At 41.5% G+C, this 21,288-nt stretch overlaps 1 protein-coding gene across 4 annotated transcripts in view; it reads right to left on the bottom strand.

The window, feature by feature from the left end:
- Positions 1–21,288, bottom strand: part of tent4a (terminal nucleotidyltransferase 4A) — a 64,211-nt gene that overhangs the window by 4,330 nt on the left and 38,593 nt on the right. The window contains exons 6-11 of one of the 4 annotated variants that reach the window (XM_078420208.1): positions 18,699–18,827; positions 17,812–18,025; positions 15,080–15,206; positions 14,692–14,795; positions 5,643–5,821; positions 2,489–2,656 (exon numbers count right to left, since the gene is read on the bottom strand). In XM_078420208.1, the coding sequence (XP_078276334.1) occupies positions 2,489–2,656; positions 5,643–5,821; positions 14,692–14,795; positions 15,080–15,206; positions 17,812–18,025; positions 18,699–18,827 (921 nt within the window). The remainder of the gene's footprint in view (positions 1–2,488; positions 2,657–5,642; positions 5,822–14,691; positions 14,796–15,079; positions 15,207–17,811; positions 18,026–18,698; positions 18,828–21,288) is intronic. The other 3 variants (XM_078420220.1, XM_078420216.1, XM_078420227.1) reach the window with 3 other exon arrangements.

The following is a 21,288-nucleotide window of genomic DNA, read 5'->3' as shown; positions in this document are numbered from 1 at the left end:
TCAAGATCACCCACAGCCTCCAGTAAGAATAAACACAGCCTATCCCATCTCTCCTGAGAAGTAAATCCTTCCATTCCAGACATTATCCTGGTGAATCTCCTCCGCACTCCGAATGCTGCCACGTTCTTTGTGTAGTGTGGCAATAAGAACTGCACACAAAACTTCAAGTTCATCTGACCAATGTTTGTACATCTGAAACACGACATCTGAACATTTATGCTCAATCCCTCAATCTATGTTCACTACCATTTCCAAAGAGTTATCAATGCACCCCAAACTCCCTAAGAACATCAACTCTCCTGAGGAGTTTTTACTGCATGAGGCAATACTAATTGATGTTCGAAGATGTACTCCCTTCATACTTAGTGCCCTCCATAATGTAAAATATCATTTATTTATTTGCCTCTGTACTCCAAATTTGAGATTTGTAATAGAAAAAACACGTGGTTAAATTGCACATTCTCAGATTTTATTAAAAGGTTATTTTTAAACATTTGTTTCACCATGTAGAAATTACAGCTGTGTTTATACATAGTCCCTCTGATTTCAGGGCACCATCATGTTTGGGACACATGGCTTCACAGGTGTTTGTAATTGCTCAGGTGTGTTTAAATGCTTCCTTAATGCAGGTATAAGAGAGCTCTCAGCACCTAGTAATTCCTCTAGTCCTTCAATCACCTTTGGAAACTTTTATTGCTGTTTATCAACATGAGGACCAAAGTTGTGTCAATGAAAGTCAAAGAAGCCATTATGAGACTGAGAAACAAGAATAATACTGTTTCTTGACATCAGCCAAACCTTAGGCTTACCAAAATCAATTGTTTGGAACATCACCAAGAAGAAAGAGAACACTGGTGAGCTTACTAATCGCAAAGATCTCCACAGCTGATGACAGAATTTTCTCTACAATAAAGAAAAATCCCCAAACACCTGTCCGACAGATCAGAAACACTCTTCAGGAGTCAGATGTGGATTTGTCAATGACCACTACCCGCAGAAGACTTCATGAACAGAAATACAGAGGCTACACTGCAAGATGCAAACCACTGGTTAGCTGCAAAAATAGGATGGCCAGGTTACAGTTTGCTAAGAAGTACTAAGAGAAGCCACAGTTCCGGAAAAAGGTCTTGTGGACAGACGAGATGAAGATTAACTTTTATCAGCGTGATGGCAAGAGCAAAGTATGGAGGAGAGAAGGAACTGCCCAAGATCCAAAGCATACCACCTCATCTGTGAAACACGGTGGTAGGGATGTTATGGCCTGGGCACGTATAGCTGCTGAAGGTACTGGCTCACTTATCTTCATTGATAATACAACTGCTGATGGTAGTAGCATAATGAATTCGGAAGTATATAGACACATCCTATCTGCTGAGGTTCAAACAAATGCCTCAAAACTCATTGGCCGGCGGTTCATTCTACGGCAAGACAATGATCCCAAACATACTGCTAAAGCAACAAAGGAGTTTGTGAAAGCTAAAAAATGGTCAATTCTTGAGTGGTCATGTCAATCACCCGATCTGAACCCAAATGAGCATACCTTTTATATGCTGAAGAGAAAACTGAAGGGGACTAGCCCCCAAAACAAGCATAAGCTAAAGATGGCTCAATGCAGGCCTGGCAGAGCATCACCAGAGAAGACACCCAGCAACTGGTGATGACCATGAATCGCAGACTTCAAGCAGTCATTGCATACAAAGGATATGCACCTATATACTAAACATGGCTACTTTCATTTACATGACATTGCTGTGTCCCAAACATTATGGTGCCCTAAAATGGGGAGACTATGTATAAACACTGCTGTAATTTCTACATGGTGAAACCAAAATGTATATAAATGGACTTCAATAAAATCTGACAATGTGCACTTCAACCACATGTGATTTTTTCTATTACAAATCTCAAATTGTGGAGTTCAGAGGCAAATAAATAAATGATGGGTCTTTGTCCCAAACATTATGATGGGCACTGTATCTGGATAAATTCATTTGCCACCACTCCATTTGACTTGTTCAAAAAATCAATATTGCATTGCTAATAGACGGTACTTGAAAATTAATGGACTCTGAAATATTTAATATGGTCCAACAAGGTAATATACAAATATACAGCCCAAAAGTAAACAAGAGTCCCCTCCTGCCCATCTGCCTCACCCTCTTTTGATGGTGTACCAATTACTTTTGCTTTTGGGTATCCCTGTTTATGGAATCATTTTTCAGCAATGGGGAAATTAAATATTATGTTCAGTGATTTTCCATTGGAGGTACAATGCAATGACAATTGTTGAATGACTCAGTAATGCTTTTATGTTTTAAAGAAAATTATCTAATTACACTGCAAAATAAATTACTACCCTGCACCAAAATTATCCTGCGTGTATCATTATTTAGGAGATTTGCGAATTGTGCATTCTAAAAAATACAATTAGTTCAGTTTGGCACTAGTACTGTCGGCTCTATTTTTATTTTATTTTACTGGTTCCTACCTTGTGATGTATATATAGACTTGACAGAAGACTAGGGGATGCAGTAGGAGGGATAGGGAATACAGCAGTGACAGGATTCAATGGTGCTCCTTCAATACAAACCTGCCTGGAAGGAAGTGCAGGGTGTGTGGAAACACAAATACTGGCTGGTGAGACACCAATCCTAGCCTGTATAAGGTAGAAAAATACACTGGATAAGTAACTTTTCTTTTCAAACTGTAGTACTATTCTGAGAGTTAGATGAAGAAGGATGGTGTGAAAGTAAAATGGAATGTAAATGCTGGTATTGACTGGTCAAGCCAAATGGGGTTTTTTCTATGTCGAATATTCCATTTAAGGTAGTTGTACAAAGCCAAGCAAAAATACTACTTGAGCAAACTACAAAGGTTCCTTGAAATGACAATTAAATGAATTAGCAAAAAAAATGGTGGAAAAGAGTGAAGCTGGTTCTGTAAACTGTTACTTTTCGAATCACAATAGGAAGTTTTTGTTGCACATTTCTCAAAACATGAAATTGCACATTAACACGACAAACTTTGGCCTGTATTTTGCACAACTTTGGCAACAGTGCACTGATATCCAAGTGACGAGAATTGTTTGTGATAATTGGGATTATTTAACTTTCCAACTACAGATGTTAAACTCACCGGCCTATAGTTCCTTACATCTTCTCTGCAGTCCTTCTTGAATTAAGGAACAACATTTGCCACCCTCCAGTCTTCCAGCACCTCTCTTGTATTCAAGGACGATTCGTAAATTTCAACCAGGGCTCCCGCAATTTCCTTTCTAGTTTCCCCACAATGTCCCCAGATATATCTGATCAGGCCCTGGAGATTTATCTACCTTCATAGTCCTTCGACGGTAACACTGACTTACTCTCAAGACACTTCCTTTGACTGCCCCAAGTTCCTCCGTCCTCCTGTCTTTCTCCTCGGTAACTACAGAGGAGAAATACCTTGCCCATCTCCTGTGGCTCCACAGAGGTGACTGCTTCGATTCCTGATAGGTCCCACTCTCTCTCTAGTTACCCTTCTCCCCTTATGTATTTATAAAATCTTTTGGGATCGGCCTTAATGCTACGCACCAGAGCTACCTCCTGGCCCCTTTTTGCCTTTCTGATTTCCTTTTTCAGTTTACTCCTTAGTTCCCGAAACTCCTCCAGGGATGCACGATCCCAGCTGCCCATACCTGTCCCATGCATCCGTCTTGTTTTTGAGCAATGCCTCATTTTCCCTCATCAGCCAAGCTTCCTTACGTCTGACTGGTTTGCCCTTCACTCTAACAGGGACGTACATATCCTGAGCTTTTGTCAGCACACTTTGAAAAACATCCCACTTGGCTGATGTTCCTTTCCCCTCAAATAACCTGCTCCAGTCAACTTGAGTGAGACCTTCTTTCATACCCTCAAAGATGGCCTTGCCCCAGCTGAGCATATTAGCATGTCCCTATCCATAAATATTTAAAACCTAATCAAACTGTGGGTCACTGGTCCCAAAAGACTCCTCCACACGCACTTCATTAACTTGCACGTCCCAATACTAGATCCAGTGTTGCCCTCTCACATGTGGGGGTCTCCACATACTGCTTGAGAAAACTCTCCCGAACACTTTTGAGGAATTGCACCCCATTTAAACCCTTCAACACTATGGTTTTCCCAGTCAATATTGGGAAAGTTAAAATCTCCTACTGCACTATTTTGACCTGCAGCTGTCTGTAATCTCCTGACATATTTGTTCTTCTAATTACCATTGAATATTCGGGGGTCTGTAGTACAGCCCCAACAAGGTGATCATCCCTTTCTTAATCCTCAGCTCCACCCATATAGCCTCATTAGATGAACTGTCCTTAATGTCACCCCTGACCAGTGCCATGACATCCTCCTTAAGCAACAATGCAAACACCCCCCCCTCCTCTTTTTCCCTCACCCCTGCCACTCCTGAAGCTCCTGTACCCCAGAACATTGAGCTACCAGTCTTGCCCCTCTCTTAACCAGGTTTCTGTAATGGCTACAACGTCCCAGTTGCTCGTACCTATCCATGCCTTACCTGTCAACCCCCTTGCATTAAAATACATGCAGTTCAAACAAACCCTCCTTCCTACCTCACCTTTCACTTGCTTATTCTGTCCACTAACCTTTCTCTCAACACCCTCCATACTCACATCAAGAGAGGCATACAACGAGTGAATGGAACTGATTGTGCACTGGACAACTGGAGCACGGTTAAGCAAACAAACAATGTAGAAAGTCTGGATGTGAAAGAATCAAAATCTGAGGGCTTAGAAATATTTACTGAGGAAAAGAATGGATGGTTCTTTCCAAAACTGTTTTGTTTTTGGTTTTAAGTCTTGATAATAGAGGTGGGGAAATTCAAACTCAAATCATTATTCAATCCTTGAAGTATAGCACTCTGTAGTGTAGAATCCAAGTCATTAACTAACTTCCTTTGTTAAATTTCCGTTAAGTTGGCAAGGAGCCCTTTCGTGGAATTGGGAAATAATTAACAAAATTCATGAAACAGGTTGTGATCAGAATGGATTTTCTTGGAATAAAGAGATATGTGGTATCAAGAGTGGAGCATATAACTGCTTTATAAGCTATTGGCAAATCTTAATGTGCAAGGGGCAAAACCTTATTTTGCTGGCTTCCACACTGAAAGATTGGCTTACATGTTTGCGTATGTCATAGCAAGATCATCTGACTTTGAAAGTTGAAAAAGGAGATTCAATTATTCAAAGGACACCAGCTTTCTCACCTGAGTTTTTGAAGTCACTATCAATGCACCTGTTATATTTGGCTGTGGGTTCCCACTTGGGATGGGCAGTGTAGGTGCTAAAGTTGCCATCAAAGGAGCTAATACAGGGATGCCAAAGTGGTGAAGGTTTGGAGTTGTGCATGGTGTAGAATCAGAATCCTGTCAAAAGCACCATTAAAACACTTTCACAGTGCTATTATAACCGATTTTACCAATATATTAGAATTTACTGTAAACTCTTCACTAGATCTAATTCAAAATTACGAGAAATTAATGACCCGTTATTCCAAATAATCAATAGAGTGAACAATCTATATTTTCAATTTCAATTTGCAATTTCAACTACATTGATGGGCACAAACTACTAATGCTATTTAGTTTTTTTTAATGACCATACTTACTATATCACTTCCAGACAGTGAAGCAGCTGATGAAGAGGAGGCTGATGAGAGCTGAAGTGGGCTGGACAAAGACATAGGTGATGCTTCACTGTAGGGAGATTCAGAATCTCTGCCTTGTTGGTGATCTCTGTTGACATTACCAGTCGTTTTATCCACTGGTTCAATCTTAACACCATTATCTGATTTGGGAAGAACAAAAAAGGTGACATGTAAAAATACAGAGAATCAACAGTTTAAAAATTGTTTTAAGCATATGTTTTTACATTAATCACATTTTTTTCACATGGGTACAAAACATCGGCTTTGCCCCACTGGGCTTCTTTCTCACCAATCTGGTTCTGTTGCTGGTTTCCAGCATCAACAATGTTAGGGTCTCAACATTGTTGCAATTTTTAGTTCTTAAACCTATACATGAAGTATTGCAGCAACCTACAATACAGGTTTACACAAAAAAGACCAGGTTAGGTGCTGAGTGTAAAACTGTACGAACAAGGAAGTATATCGTTATTATCCTTCCACTGTGCAATTTGTTTATTTATCTGCCTCTGCTGTGGAGAACTGGACATTTCTGGCAGAATATTAAATAATGAAAATTGACATAAGGTATAGCACTGTCAGCTGCAGAGTAAATGCTTCTGTAATGAAGTTATTGTTCGGGAAAGACATATCCATAACATCCAATTCTATAGCTAAACAATGAAGCACAAACAACCCATGGCACTGAGAGTCAGATTCACAGCATGGAAGCAAGCCATTTGACCTAACGTGCCCATGCTAACCAATTTGGCATCCTTAGCCAATCAAATTTGCCGGCATGGGGCCCATATCCCTCCAAATCTTTCCTATCCATGTATCTATCCAAATGTCTTTTGAATTTCACTGAAACGTTATCCCAAAAAATTCAGCGTGTCACTAGGGACAGCCAATTACAAAAAGTTTTGGTCGATGGGGCAGATCTCAAGGAGTATTTTAAAAAGAAAAATGTTGGAGTGGTGCAGATTAGCAGTGGTGAGAAGACTCAATGGTCTAAAGTACAGAGGCTTTTCTGTGGCCTTGAGCAAGACTTCAGTATGGTGTGTTGCTTCCTAGGTGTTGAGGTCAAGAATGTCTTAAGAGTGGGTACAGAGCATTCTGGAAGGGGAGAATGAGGAGCCACAAGTAGTAGTCCAGATTTGTAATAATGACCCAAGAAAGGAGAGAAACATGGTTCTGCAGAGAATTCCAGGAGTAAGGGAGAAAACTGAAAAGGACTACCAGGGTTGTAATCTCAGGCATACTCCATGCCACATGCTAATGAGCACCGAAACAGGAAGATAGCATTGATGAAATGAGGGGCTAAAGAGCAGGAAGGCACACTTCAAATTTTTGGGACATTTGGATCTCTTCTGTGATAGGGATGGGTTGAGCCAGAACTGGTGGAGAACCAATATTCTTGAAAGAAATTTGCCAGCACTACGTAGGAGGACTTAAACTTGTGAGGCCAGGGTTTGAGACACCAAATGAGAGCGCAACAGGTGGGAAGTTTGACTCGCATGTAGAAAATAGAATAAAGTCCAGAGGTAAGACAGATAGAGATAGGGATGAATGGGGGGGGGGGCAGGTAGGAGCACACAGGTAATTTGGTGAGCCGAGAGTGTGGATAAGCACGAGAAATTATGATGTTGTTGCAATCAAAGAAAGATGGTCAAGGGAAAGGTAGGACTGGCAGCTTAATGTTCTAGAGGGGCATGTAAAGAAGGGTTTTGCACTGTTGATCAGGGAGAGCATTACAGCAGAACTCGGGAAGATATCCTGGAGGGATGAGACAATGAGGCTGTATGGCTAAAATTAAGTTTGTTGGGGTTATACTAGAGACTGAATACTGAAGCATAAAAAAGTAGGCATAATGTAGAAAGGTGTAAGAGCAGTAGGTTGTAGTAGTGTGGCATTATTATTTTCTCAATATTGACAGGGATTGCCTTAGTGCCAGAGCTATGATGGGGTGGAATTCATAAAATATATCCAAGGTGCTTTTTTTTTTAAAGCAAAATGTAGAGTCCTGCCAAGGAGGGGAAGTGAGTGGGGATGGAAAGGTTACAGAAGTGTCTGTGAACAAACTAGGAACTGGATCCATAGTTTAGTAAGCTTTAAATTAATCATGGAAAAAATAAGGTTGGTCTTTGAGTTTGGGCCTTAAACTGGTAGGAAAACAGTATTGCCATAGTCCCAAGTAGATTGGGTATGTAACAAGGAACTGCAGATGTTGGTTTAAACCGAAGATAGACACAAAAAGCTGGAGTAACTCAGCGGGACAAGCAGCATATCTGGAGAGAAGGAATGGGTGACGTTTCGGGGTTGAGACCCTTCTTCAGACTGGGAGCAGGGACTGGGACGTAGATTGGGAGCAGCTGCAAGAAGAGAAAACAATGCGAAATAAATGGAAGTTCAAAAAATGGAAGATAAAAAGCTGGATGTTAAAAGCTCAGAATTTACATGTCCCTTTAAAAAACAAGAAGCTTTTGAGCATAGGGAACCTTGGTTAACAAAGCATATTGAACATTTGATCAGGGGAAAGGAGGAATTGTATGTCAGTTGTAGGGAATTGGTACAAAATTCATAATTTGAGGTTAATAGGGGATATGGGAGGAGTCAAATTGGGAGAGGAAAATGGAGCCAAGAAAAATATGATTCGAGAGAATCCTATAAATATATTAGAAGCAAGAAGGTATTTGTGGAAAAAGGTCTCCTCAGGGTGTAAAGGGCAAGTTGTGTGTAGAGCTAGGGCTTTTCAGAGTTTCTGAAGGAATACTTCAGTCAGGAGTACGTGGTTTGAGAATTAATTGCCGGTATGCCAATATTCTGGAGCACATCTATACCATAATGTAGGAAGTGATGGAAATATTGCTGCACTTAGGCGAGTAAATCCATAGGTCCTGATGAGATGTATCCAACAATGCTAAAGGAAGTGAGAGGGAAACTGCTGGGGTTCTGATAGATTTCTGCATCTTAGTTAGCCATGCATGAAGTACCAGAAAACTAGGTACCAGCTTCTCCTCCAAATGTACCATAAAAAGCATCTTATACGTTGCATCGCATCCTGAATATAGGCAACTGCTCTATCCATGACCACAAAAAATTGCAGATTGTGTACACAGTTCAGAGCACATAAACCAGACTTTCCAACCAAACCCCATCAATTCCATCTAAACTTTGTGCCACCTTGAAAAAACCATTAATCAACATTAACACCCTGGTTATTCTCTCTTCTTTCCTCTCCTGTCAGGCAGAAGACACAAAAGCTTGAAAGCCTGTACAAGATTCAAGAATAGTTATTTCTTTGTTATCAGACAATAAGATCTTTGACACGGTAGCGCAGCGGTAGAGTTGCTGCTTTACAGCGAATGCAGCGCCGGAGACTCAGGTTCGATCCTGACTACGGGTGCTGCACTGTAAGGAGTTTGTACGTTCTCCCCGTGACCTGCGTGGGTTTTCTCCGAGATCTTCGGTTTCCTCCCACACTCCAAAGACGTACAGGTGTGTAGGTTAATTGGCTGGGTAAATGTAAAAATTGTCCCTAGTGGGTGTAGGATAGTGTTAATGTACGGGGATCGCTGGGCGGCACGGACTTGGAGGGCCGAAAAGGCCTGTTTCCGGCTGTATATATATGATATGATATGATATGATATGATGACTCGACTCTTGACTCTGGAAAGAGCTGGTTCTTACCCTTAACAACTTCTTCTTTGACTCCTCCCACTTCCTCCAAACCAGAGGCGCAGCTATGGGCACTCGCATGGGCCCTAGCTATGCCTGCCTCTTTGTCGGGTGTGTCGAACAATCCCTGTTCCAGACATACACTGGCCCCATCCCCGAACTCTACCTCCACTACATCGACGACTGCATTGGTGCTACCTCTTGTACCCATGCAGAACTCACTGACTTCATACACTTCACTTCCAATTTCCATCCTGCCCTTAAATATACTTGGACTATCTCCGACATCTCCCTCCTGTTTCTGGACCTCACCATCTCCATCACAGGAGACAGACTAGTGACTGACATCTACTATAAACCCACTGACTCGCACAGCTATCTGGACTACACTTCTTCCCACCCTGTCTCCAGCAAAAAGTCTATCCCCTACTCCCAATTCCTCCGTCTACGCCGCATCTGCACCCGGGATGAGGTGTTTCACACTAGGGCATCAGAGATGTCCTCATTCTTCAGGAAACGGGGCTCCACCTCTTCCATTATAGATGAGGCTCTCACTAGGGTCTCTTCTACATCCCGCAGCTCCGCTCTTGCTCCCCCTCCCCCCATTCGTAACAAGGACAGAATCCCCCTCGTTCTTACCTTCCACCCCACCAGCCAGCGAATCCAACAAATCATCCGCCAACATTTCCGTCACCTACAACGGGACCCCACCACTGGCCACATCTTCCCATCCTCTCCCCTTTCTGCATTCCGCAGAGACCATTCCCTCCGCAACTCCCTGGTCCACTCATCCCTTCCTACCCAAACCACCCCATCCCATCCCCGGGCACTATCGCCTGCAACCGCAGGAGATGCAACACCTGTCCCTTTACCTCCCCCCTCAACTCCATCCAAGGACCCAGTCTTTCCAGGTGAGACAGAGGTTCACCTGCACCTTCTCCAACCTCATTTATTGCATCCGCTGCTCTAGATGTCAACTTCTTTACATCGGCTAAACCAAACGCAGGATCGGCGATCGTTTCGCTCAACACCTTCGCTCAGTCCGCCTTAACCAACCTGATCTCCCGGTGGCTGAGCACTTCAACTCCCCCTCCCACTCTGACCTTTCTGTCATGGGCCTCCAGTGCCATAGTGAGGCCCACCGGAAATTGGAGGAACAGCACCTCATATTTCGCTTGCGCAGCTTGCAGCCCAGCAGTATGAACATTGACTTCTCCAACTTTAGATAGGTCCTCTGTCCCCCCTCTTCCCCTCCCCAGTTCTCCCTCTATCTTCCTGTCTCCACCTATATCCTTCCTTTGTCCCGTCCCCCTGACATCAGTCTGAAGAAGGGTCTCGACCCGAAACGTCACCCATTCCTTCTCTCCTGAGATGCTGCCTGACCTGCTGAGTTACTCCAGCATTTTGTGAATACCTTTGATGCCACTGATGAATTGCAAATCTTCCAATCTACCTAGTTGTGGCCCTTTCCTTTTAAAAATCTGCATCCTCTCGGCACTGTTTATTTCCTTCTTTGCATTACCTGATGTATTCATGCATGGAATGATTTGTTTACTTAGTGCACAAAGTTTTCCACTGTATTTCAGTATGTATAACAATAAACCAATTCAAATAGCTGCATCCTTGTAGTTATTGATCTCAAAATCAGGGTATTCCGTTGCATTCCTCTCTTGTGTCTTGTTAATGATGGAAGGTACTTGGGGAAGTCAGTAGACAAGTCATCTACTTCAGAATATCTAGCTTTTGTCTTCCCACAAAGCTTCAGCATTTACTTGACTAGTTTCGAAATGTTTCTGAATAATTTAGTCTCAAAAACCAAGTATAAATAGAATTATTGAATGTTGAGGGTAGAGCTTATCCTCCATGGTGACCATCACCTGATACTTATGTGGCAAACTTTGTTTTTTTACTTGTCAGAATGAATGAATGCTGCAAACAGGAACTGAACATTATGAATTTCTTAGAATTTTGTGTTGAAGATAGATGGCCTGAGAGTACTTCCCCACAGAACACCTACTTCCTGGACACAAACAGATTGAGGGCAATGAACCATGATTGATGATAGAGTGTAGAACTATGGGTAGTAATGAACCAAAACTGATTTATTTGCTTTCTGTGACCTGGAAATCACAAATCCCTTCTTTCTTCCTATTCCTCCCAGTGCACAATGATATCTTGCACACTGTAATGGCTGTTACGGGGAGAACAGAAGCTGATTCATTCCATCGTTTAGCAATGCCACATTGCCATTTATCAATATCACCACATGATGTTTCACCATTTTAATAAGATCCTTGACAGAAAGTCACAAAAAAATCCTCACGATTGATCTTTTATGGGGAATACAAATACAATACACCTTCTCTCGGAAATTGCAGTAGTAGACCACAAATTAGAGTGCGATTCCATTAATCTTGCCAAAGATCAAAATAGCCAAGTTCTTCAGAAGGAAAGCCTCAACAATTAAAATTAATTTGGCTGATTAAGTCTATTGTAGACAAATGCAAATGTTTAACTTCAACTAGAGGCATCTTTGGCTCTATCTTAAATGAGCAATCACTTATTCTGAAACCATGTTCTCCGAAACCACGTTTTCCATACATCGAAACTAGGTGCAGGAGGAGGCCATTTGGCCCTTTGAGCCAGCACTGCCATTCATTGTGATCATGGCTGATCATCCACAATCAGTAACCTGTGCCTGCCTTCTCCCCATATCCCTTGATTTCACTAGCCGCTAGAGCTCTATCTAACTCTCTTTTAAATTCATCCAGTGAATTGGCCTTATCTGCCTTCTGTGGCAGAGAATTCCACAAATTCAAATTCTTTGGGTGAAAAAGTTTCTTCTCACCTCAGTTTTAAATGGCCTTCCCTTTATTCTTAGATCGTGGCCCCTGGTTCTGGACTTCCCCAACATTGGGAACATTTTTCCTGCATGGAGCTTGTCCAGTCCTTTTATAATTTTATACGTCTCTATAAGATCCCCTCTCATCCTTCTAAACTCCAGTGAATACAAGCCCTCATCTTTCCTCACATGACAGTTCCTCCATCCCTGGGATTAACCTCGTGAACCTACGCTACACTATACCTCAATAGCAAGGACGTCCTTCCTCAAAATAGGAGACCAAAACAGCACACAATACTCCAGATGTGGTCTCACCTGGGCCCTATACAACTGCAGAAAGACCTCTTTGCTCCTATCCTCTCGTTATGAAGGCTAACATGCCATTAGCTTTCTTCACTGCCTGCTGTACCTGTACCCTTAGGGGAAACATATAATCTACGCAGGCAAACATGGCCAGAATCTTATTGCGATTGTTCATCCCTGTTGCAATAAAGTGCAATATTGCATTTGCACAATTATTTCCTACACCCAATTGCTAACTGTTTCACCCCAGAAGTCATCCAAATCTCTCTGCATGGAAATAATTCAGAGATTGTCTCCTTTTAAACTATACTGTTTTTCCATTCTTCTTACCAAATAGGATCACAGTACATTTGTCCATCTGACAAATTTTAGTCCACTCACTTTTCCTTTACATGTATTATGATACTCTCAATCGGCTTCTTTATCCCCAGATTTTCAGAAAACGTGGTACTTACAGAAAAAGTACCACGTTTTCTGAAAATCTGGATACGCTTTCATTACTACAGATTCAACTTGCAGATTAACTTCTTGGGAATCCTGCACCAGCACTCCCAAGTCCCTTTGCACCTCCAATTTCTGGATTCTCTCCCCATTTAGAAAATAATCTATGCCTTTATACCTACTACCAAATGCATAACTCCACACTTTGCTACACTATATTCCATCTGCCACTTCTTTGCCCACTCTCCCAACCTATCCAAGTCCTTCTGCAGAGTCCCTGCTTTCTCTACACTACCTGCCCCTCTCCTATTTTCATGTTATCTGCAAACTTGGCCACAAAGCCTTCAATCCCCTCATCCAAATCATTAATACACAAGGTGAGGAGCAGCGGCCCCAGCACCAAGCCCAGTGGAACTCTGCTAGTCACTGGCAGCCAACCAGAAAAAAAAAACCTTTATTGCCCCTCTTTGCCTTCTGCCATCCAGCCAACTTGATATCCATGCTGATTTCTGCCCTTTGATACTATGGGCTCTCACCTTCCTTAGAAGCCTCCCGTGTGGCACCTTATCAAAAGCTTTCTGAAAATCTAGGTAAACAACATCTACTGACTCTCCTTTGTCCGTCCTGCTATTTACTTCTTCAAAGAATTCCAGCAAATTTGTCGAGCAAGACCTCCCTGTCACAAAACCATGCTGACTTTGGCCTATTTTATCGTGAACTTCGAAGTACTCTGTGACCTCATCCATTATATAATCTATATACTAAAACTCTTGTTTGTTTGTTCCTGAGCTACAGCCAAATCGGTACATGATAGCGCAACAATTTTAGGCCCACCATATTCACTATTGTTCCTTTGGTGCTAATGGAAGTTTCATTGAAATCGGTGTTATATTTTTTAAGTTATTCAAATGTTATAGTTTAAATCTATCTCCTAGGGGGAGGGGGGGGGGAAGAGAGAAGGTGCTGTAGGAGAGGTTTGGGCCCAACGGGTCCACTTGGTCTAGTGGACTCTAAAATCTTACCAACCACCAAAGTCAGACTAACCAGCTTATAGTTCCCACTATAGACACAAAATGTTGGAATAACTCGACCATCAGTCTGAAAAAAGGGTCTCGACCCAAAACGTCACCCATTCCTTCTCTCCAGAGATAATGCCTGTCCCGCCGAGATACTCCAGCATTGTGTGTCTATCTTCAGTTTAAATGAGCATCTGCAGTTTCTTCGGGCACTATCGTTCCCACTATTCTGCTTTGGTCCCTTTTTGTGCAGCGAGGTAATATTGGCAATTTTCCAATCATCTGGAACCACTCCGGACTCTAGTGATTCTTGAAATATCACTATCAATGCCTCCACAATCTCTAAAGACACCTCTTTCAGAACCCTAAGGTGCAGTCCATCAGGTCCATGTGTCTTATCCAACTTCAGCCCTTTCAGCTTCCCAAGCACCTTCTCCCTAGTAATAGTTCTAACAGATAATTCTCAAAATAACAGAAAAAACAAAGCTATAATATTAAGAGCCAGGCTTGCATATGGAATATATTAGGTGGATCGATTCTTTAAAATAAAAATTACCCCAATTAAATATAGTAAAAAGCAATTCATTTTCCACTGAAGGAAATTAAAGAGCTTTGGCAAACTACATCTAACTGAGGAGAAAGTGGTCAGAAGCGTCTTGTCAGAAAGAACCCAAATTGGTTTACCTCACGAGGTTAGCAAATATTAAAATGTACACTTTAATCTGCTTCAATTCAATAGAAAAGCATTACTAACCAGAATCAGATGAGCCAGGGATCTTCACCGCACCCCATTTCTTCTTGATCCACTCCCTGTAATCTATTACCTCTTGAGTCACTTTAATAATTCTTCCAAGAGTGCTGAAAAAAAAATATATATATATAAGGCTGTAGTGGGTCTAGACGCAGCAGGAATCAGGCAAGACGCCAGGTAAGGATTAACAGTAATTTTTAATGTAGCACTCTCTTCAGTTACCCGCACGAGTTCACTAGCCCCTTCAGGCAAACCCCGTAGCTCCAGACCCCTCCCCAGCCCTGTCCACTCCGTGCAGAGGGGGATGACCCAGGGAGTGGCCTAATCCCCGGGCACCGCCACAAGGCAATGAAAATCCTTCATTATCAAATTCATTGTTGCAATGTCCTACCTTTCAGAATCTCTGTTTGGATAAGATCTTGCCAACGGTGATACAGCATGACTTAGGACAATGTATGCATAATCAAAGACCTGCTTGACTTGCATGGCTCCATATGAACTCCTCCCGACATCATTTCCTACCAGAAAGGAGAATTCAACATTCTTTGTCAGTTCTTAACATGAAGTACAAAATATAAACAAGGAAAATTGACAACAGCACAGTTGCATTCATCCATGTTCTCACATCTGAAAAACTTATTGCAGCATTCACTGGTCATTGTTTTGCAAACACTGATATTTGCCCTACAACTATCCGTTACGAGGACAGCCACAGGATATTGTCAGGACTCAAGGGCAGGTAAGGACTTTATTCCTTGAAGCCAGAGAATGAGGTGTGATCTTAGAGGTGTACATGAGGGGGAAAGATAGGATAAATGCACTAATCTTTTAACCAGAGGGGAATGAAGAACTAGGGGACATAGGTTTAAAGTGAAAGGGGAAAGATTTAAAAGAAACCCGAGGGGTAACTTTTTCCACAGAGGATGGTGGGAACATGGAATGAGGTGTCAGAGGAGGTAGTAGAGGTGAGTACTATAACTATTTAAAAGACATTTGGACACGGATAGGAAAAGTTTAGAGGGATAATGGGCTAAAAGCAGGCCTATGGGACTCGTGTAGATGGGAGATCTTAGTTGGCATGGGCAAGTTGGGCCAAAGGGCTGTACGAGTAAGACTATGACTGTCCAAATTCATTTTAAAATCTTTGCCGGTTGTGAAATCATTGCTGAATATTGTATAACATAGTCAGTTTATTGTTTCACTACAAATTAACCCAATTGGTTGAAAAGAAAGCAAACTCTCAAAATATGTAAAGCAAAGGACTGAGTGAATGTTAACTGACCCAATGTTAAAATTTCATTAGTAATGCTAAAGAGTATTTTCAACAAAATGCAGTTTTCATAGCTTTTGGGGGGGGGGGGGGGGGGGATCTTACAAACAAGATCACTCAATGGGAACAAAATCCAAAAATGGCTTGATTTTTAAAAATGTCCGGAGATGTTTAATTTAGTATATTTAAATGCTTCATTCTGAACCATTCCATTTTTTCAATAGGCAAGGCAATGCCAAGACTCGAAAAGGAAAAATAAGAAATTGGAATGGTGAATAAACTGATAAGATACACCCAATTAGCTACTTTACTGTAGAACATTATGTTCAAATTAATTGGGCAGTGTTTACAGCTAACTAGCGTCTGTCACCAGTTTTAGTGCCACAATCTGAAAATAAACTGTACAGTACATGTAAAAGTCCTACCGATTGCTTCCAAAGAAAACTGGCTAACCAGCTGATTTGATTTGAAAAGGAAAGACTCCAATGGCTTCATCATTCCTTAATTATTAACATTAACAAAGGGAATCTGTGCTTACTTCTGGCCCTCAGATAGATATTTCTATGAAACTTTGAGGACCAAGCTCAGAGTTGAAAATTCTGTAAACACTCCACAGGTCAACCAGCATTTGGCCCACTTAAAGGGAGACCTTTCAATATGATTATATCGCAAATCACTAATCTTTACAGACCTCAGAGGTCTCTTCCCACATGTAGATAATGAAATGCTAAGTTCATAGTGGTTGTATGTCTGACACCCAAATCCCAAAGCACAAACTTCATTCACAGCCTTGTCACAGGAAAAGACGAGACCCAATAGGTAGAGGAAACGTTTGAAAGTCCTTTGGAAAATTTCTAAAAAATTCAGTCTCAAGAATATCTGACTTAAGATTACTGAGTAGGGAGAAAGAGCATTCAGGATATGGATAATCTCGCCCATGCATCAACAGCATACAGAAACTGTTATTGGCAAGAGAAGTACACCAACTCACAATCAACCTACCCCCTCCTGCGCAATCAGGCACCTCATGCACACTGTGGAACCATCTCCATTTCCACGGCCTCTGAACCCACAAATAAAGATAACACATTTACACCATCCTGAAGGACAGTATAATGATTTAATAAAAACAGAAAATGTTGGAAATGCTCGGGTTGGGAAACATCTGTGGCAAGAGAAACAAACAACATTTCATGTTGAAGACCCTTTGTCAGTATGAAGGATCTCTGACTTGTAACAAGGGTTACTTATCTTACCACAGATGCTACCTGATGATCTGAACACTTCCAGAATTATCTGTTTTTACTTCAGATTTTATTTTATTTTAAGTATGATGATAAAACTATCTTGTAGCATGGACAAGTACATGGATAGGACAGGTTTGGAGGGTTATGGACGAAGCGCAGGCAAGTGGGATTAGAGTAGCTGGAACATTGGTGGCCAGTGTGTGCGAGTTGGGCCGAAGGGCCTGTTTCCACACTGTATCACTATGACTAAGAATAAGGGGTAGGCCATTTAGAACGGAGGTGAGGAAAAACCTTTTTCAGTCAGAGTTGTAAATCTGTGGGATTCTCTGCCTCAGAAGGCAGTGGAGGCCAATTCTCTGGATGCTTTCAAGAGAGCTAGATGGAGCTCTTAAAGATAGCGGAGTTAGGGGATATGGGGAGAAGGCTGGCACGGGGTACTGATTGTGAATGATCAGCCATGAATGGCTGTGCTGGCTCGAAGGGCCAAATGGCCTACTCCCGCACCTATGGCCTATTGACTCGATGACTATGTTGCTTCAAGCCCTTCTCCTGGTTATGAAATACAAGACAATAAGACAAAATGCATTTTTAATTTGTTTGAATTACCTGGAACCAGAGGATCTTCAATACATAACATAGATGGTCTATACCCATTGGTCATGTTCTTCATAATTTCATCTTTGGCAATGTACGCACCTCCACTTCTTATTCTAATACCAGTTTTCAAGTAATTAAAATGTCTCCCATACAGTTCGAAGAATTCCACCAGAAGAACTCCAAGATTTACACTAGGCCTTCTGGCATCAATTCGTGGATGCAACTGCAACAATCAAGAGTGTCAAAATGTTTAGCTAAAAAATATCTAGATTATCTGTAGTTTTCATAATCTGAGTATTTTTTTACATATTTTGGACATTACAGCAGAAGCAAATCTTGCAATCCCAGAATGACTATCTGGACATACCCATGCCTGCATCAACCTTGTTGGCCCAAATCTTCCTAATGCTAATGACCAGTTTAGATGGAAGCATGGCCTCCTGCAGTGGGGCAAGACGACCTTTTCCCCTTGAAACGGACTTGATATACCCTTTAAACCTTTCAGCCTTTTGAGATCCTGTTCTTAATTTTCTGACTGACAAAAATGCAAATTAACAGCTTTCAAATGCAAAAGAAAAAAGTGATTTAAACACTTAAATTAAAAAGGTTGATTTAAAACATAAGCAAATGATTACAAATTAAGGCATAGTAAGTTTCCCTCTTAATTATAATAAAATCCTTTATGTACTAAATATGTCGCCCTGCATCAGGATTAACCTAAAAGTGCGTTTGAGAATCGATTCCTTAATCCCATCAGTATATTCAGAACTTGCAAATTTGACAGCACGAGTCTCAAATATACTGCCATTTAAATATTTAAACCTTTATGGTTTCATAACGACTGACATTATCCAACAAAGTAATGCCCCCACCTGAAAGTAAATTCAACTTTTTACCTGTAAGAAACTAATAGCCATCAAAATAAGGCTGTAAGAACTAATTCCTCCAGTAAAGACTTCATTCAAATCCCTCTGAAGAAGAAATTGTTTTAAGACCAGTATTAAGTAAGGTAACACTGGGTAACCCTGTAAAGAAAAAAACATGTGCGTTAACACTCAAGACAAAAATAGCCACGGATTAAAAGCCAAAACACAAAAGGATTTGGAAGCAGAAAATTGGCAATTTATGGAGCCATAAGTCTTTTCAATATAATGACATTTGACATGGTATGCAAAATTTAAACTGCTAACACTCAGTAATAGAACATTTGTTACCTGTGATGGCAGGGTCCAATTCGGTAGGTCAAATATTCAAATAGGGAACAGACAAGTCAACAAACAGCTACATGAAATAATTAGATTTTCAATGTCTTAATAATCAACTGATTTTCTGCATCGTTGAGATGAACAAAGATTATGTCACAGTATTTTAGCAAAAAAATAATATTGGGCGGAAAGCAGCTTAAAATCACAATTTAAAAGAAAAAACCCAAATTACTTAATACTTTAAAACATGTTTTATTTTCAGAGGAGCAGTTACAGGTCCACCACCGATTTTCCTGCAACTGGTGGACAGGCACCTCCTTTAATCAGGACAAAATGACGAGAGGGCACTTGAAATTGGGATACAGACCAGGATATTTTCATGATCAGATTCTCTTTTGCCATACGTAACCAAGGATTGGTCATAAAGAACAAATGACTTCAGCACAAGGTAGACAGGGAACCTTTGACAATTTATATTTGCCTAGGCCCTTCGTTGCCAGAGTGAGGCATTACACAAACTGGAGGAACAACACCTCATATTGTCATCTTTTCATCTCTGGCCTTTGTCCACCATCTAACAATCAATCTTCCCTCACCTGCATCCACCTAACACTTACTTTGTCCTGCTCCCATCTCTGTTCCAGCTTTCTCACTCCCAAGTATAATCAGACTGAAGAAAGGGTCTTGACACAAAATGTCACCTATCCCTGTCCTGCAGAGATGTTGCCTGATCAAGGAGTCCCATTACTCCAACATTTTCTTTTTTGTTGACGACTGCAGTATGTTTATTTCCATGTTCAGATTTGCTAATGGGGCACACGATTTTAACTAATTCCATAGGGGAGGCGCCAGATGCCAGCAAGCTCATTCTCAACAGCAAGGTTCACTGAGAAAATAGCATTCATCTTGCAGTTTCCCAGCTCGACCGGTGGCACTAACATCCGTGGTTGGTTGGTTGGTTATGGCGCATATCAACACCTATCTCAACAAGAACTTCAATCCATTACAATTTGCCTACCGTCACGACAGGGCAACTGAGGATGCAATCTCACTGGCTCTCCACTCTGCACTGGACCACTTGGACAATAAAAACACATACATCAGGCTGCTGTTTATAGACTACAGCTCGGCGTTCAATACCATCATCCCCTCCAAGCTAGTTACCAAGCTCACGGAACAGGGTCTCTGTGCATCCCTCCGCAACTGGTCCTCAACTTACTCATCAACAGTCCACAGTCTGTTCAAATTGGCAAAAACACTTCTTCCTCAAAACCATCAGAACAGAAGCACCTCAAGGCTGTGTGTTCTTTTCACTCTTTCCTCACGACGGTATAGCCAGACACAGTGTGAACTCCATCTTCAACTTTGCCGATGACACCACCGTTGTTGGACAAATTACATATGATGATGAGTCAGAGCATAGAAGATCGACTAACGAAATGGTGCCAGCACAACAAACTGGCTCTCAATGCCAGGAAGACCAAGGAACTGATTGGTGACTGTAAGAGGAAGGATGAGGACCCACAAACGTGACTATGTCGACAGGAGTGAGACAAAGGTTCAAATTCCTGGGCATGCATATTTCTGAAGATATTTCCTGGACCCAGCACACTGATGCAATTATAATGAAATCCCATTAACGCCTCTACTTCCCGAGAAGATTGCGGAGATTCGGTATGTCAGAGAGGATTCTCTTGAACTTCTACAGGTGTACAGTGGAGAGCATATTGACTGGCTGCATCACAGCCCAGTTCAACAACTTGAATGCCCAGGAACGAAGACGACTGCAAAAAGTTGTGAACACTGCCCAGTCCATCACAGGTTCTGACCTCACCACCATCAAAGAGATTTATAGGAGTCACTTCCTCAAAAAGGCAGCCAGCATCAGAGACTCACACCACCCTGGCCACACACAACCTGGCCACACACTCATTTCACCTCTGCCATTGGGAAGGAGCCTGAAAACTGTAATGTCCAGATTCAGGAACAACTGCTTTCCTACAGCCATCAGGCTATTAAACAGCACAACCTCCTTTAAGCTGTGAACTACAAAGACTATTATTGTTATGATTGCACTATTATTGCTGTTTGTTCTTTATGTGTATGTGTATGCGTGTGTATATATATGTCTGCCTGTCTACATACGTGTGTGTGTGTGTATATATATATATGTCTGCCTGTCTACATGTGTTTGTGTGTGGGTATATACACACAAACACAATACTTTTCTTCTCGTTTATTATATTGTTTACAGTGTACTATGTTTGCAGATGCTGTTGTG

Source organism: Rhinoraja longicauda, chromosome 2 (assembly GCF_053455715.1).
Source record: "Rhinoraja longicauda isolate Sanriku21f chromosome 2, sRhiLon1.1, whole genome shotgun sequence".
Taxonomy (NCBI): domain Eukaryota; kingdom Metazoa; phylum Chordata; class Chondrichthyes; order Rajiformes; family Arhynchobatidae; genus Rhinoraja; species Rhinoraja longicauda.
This window is presented reverse-complemented; position numbering and strand designations above follow the sequence as displayed.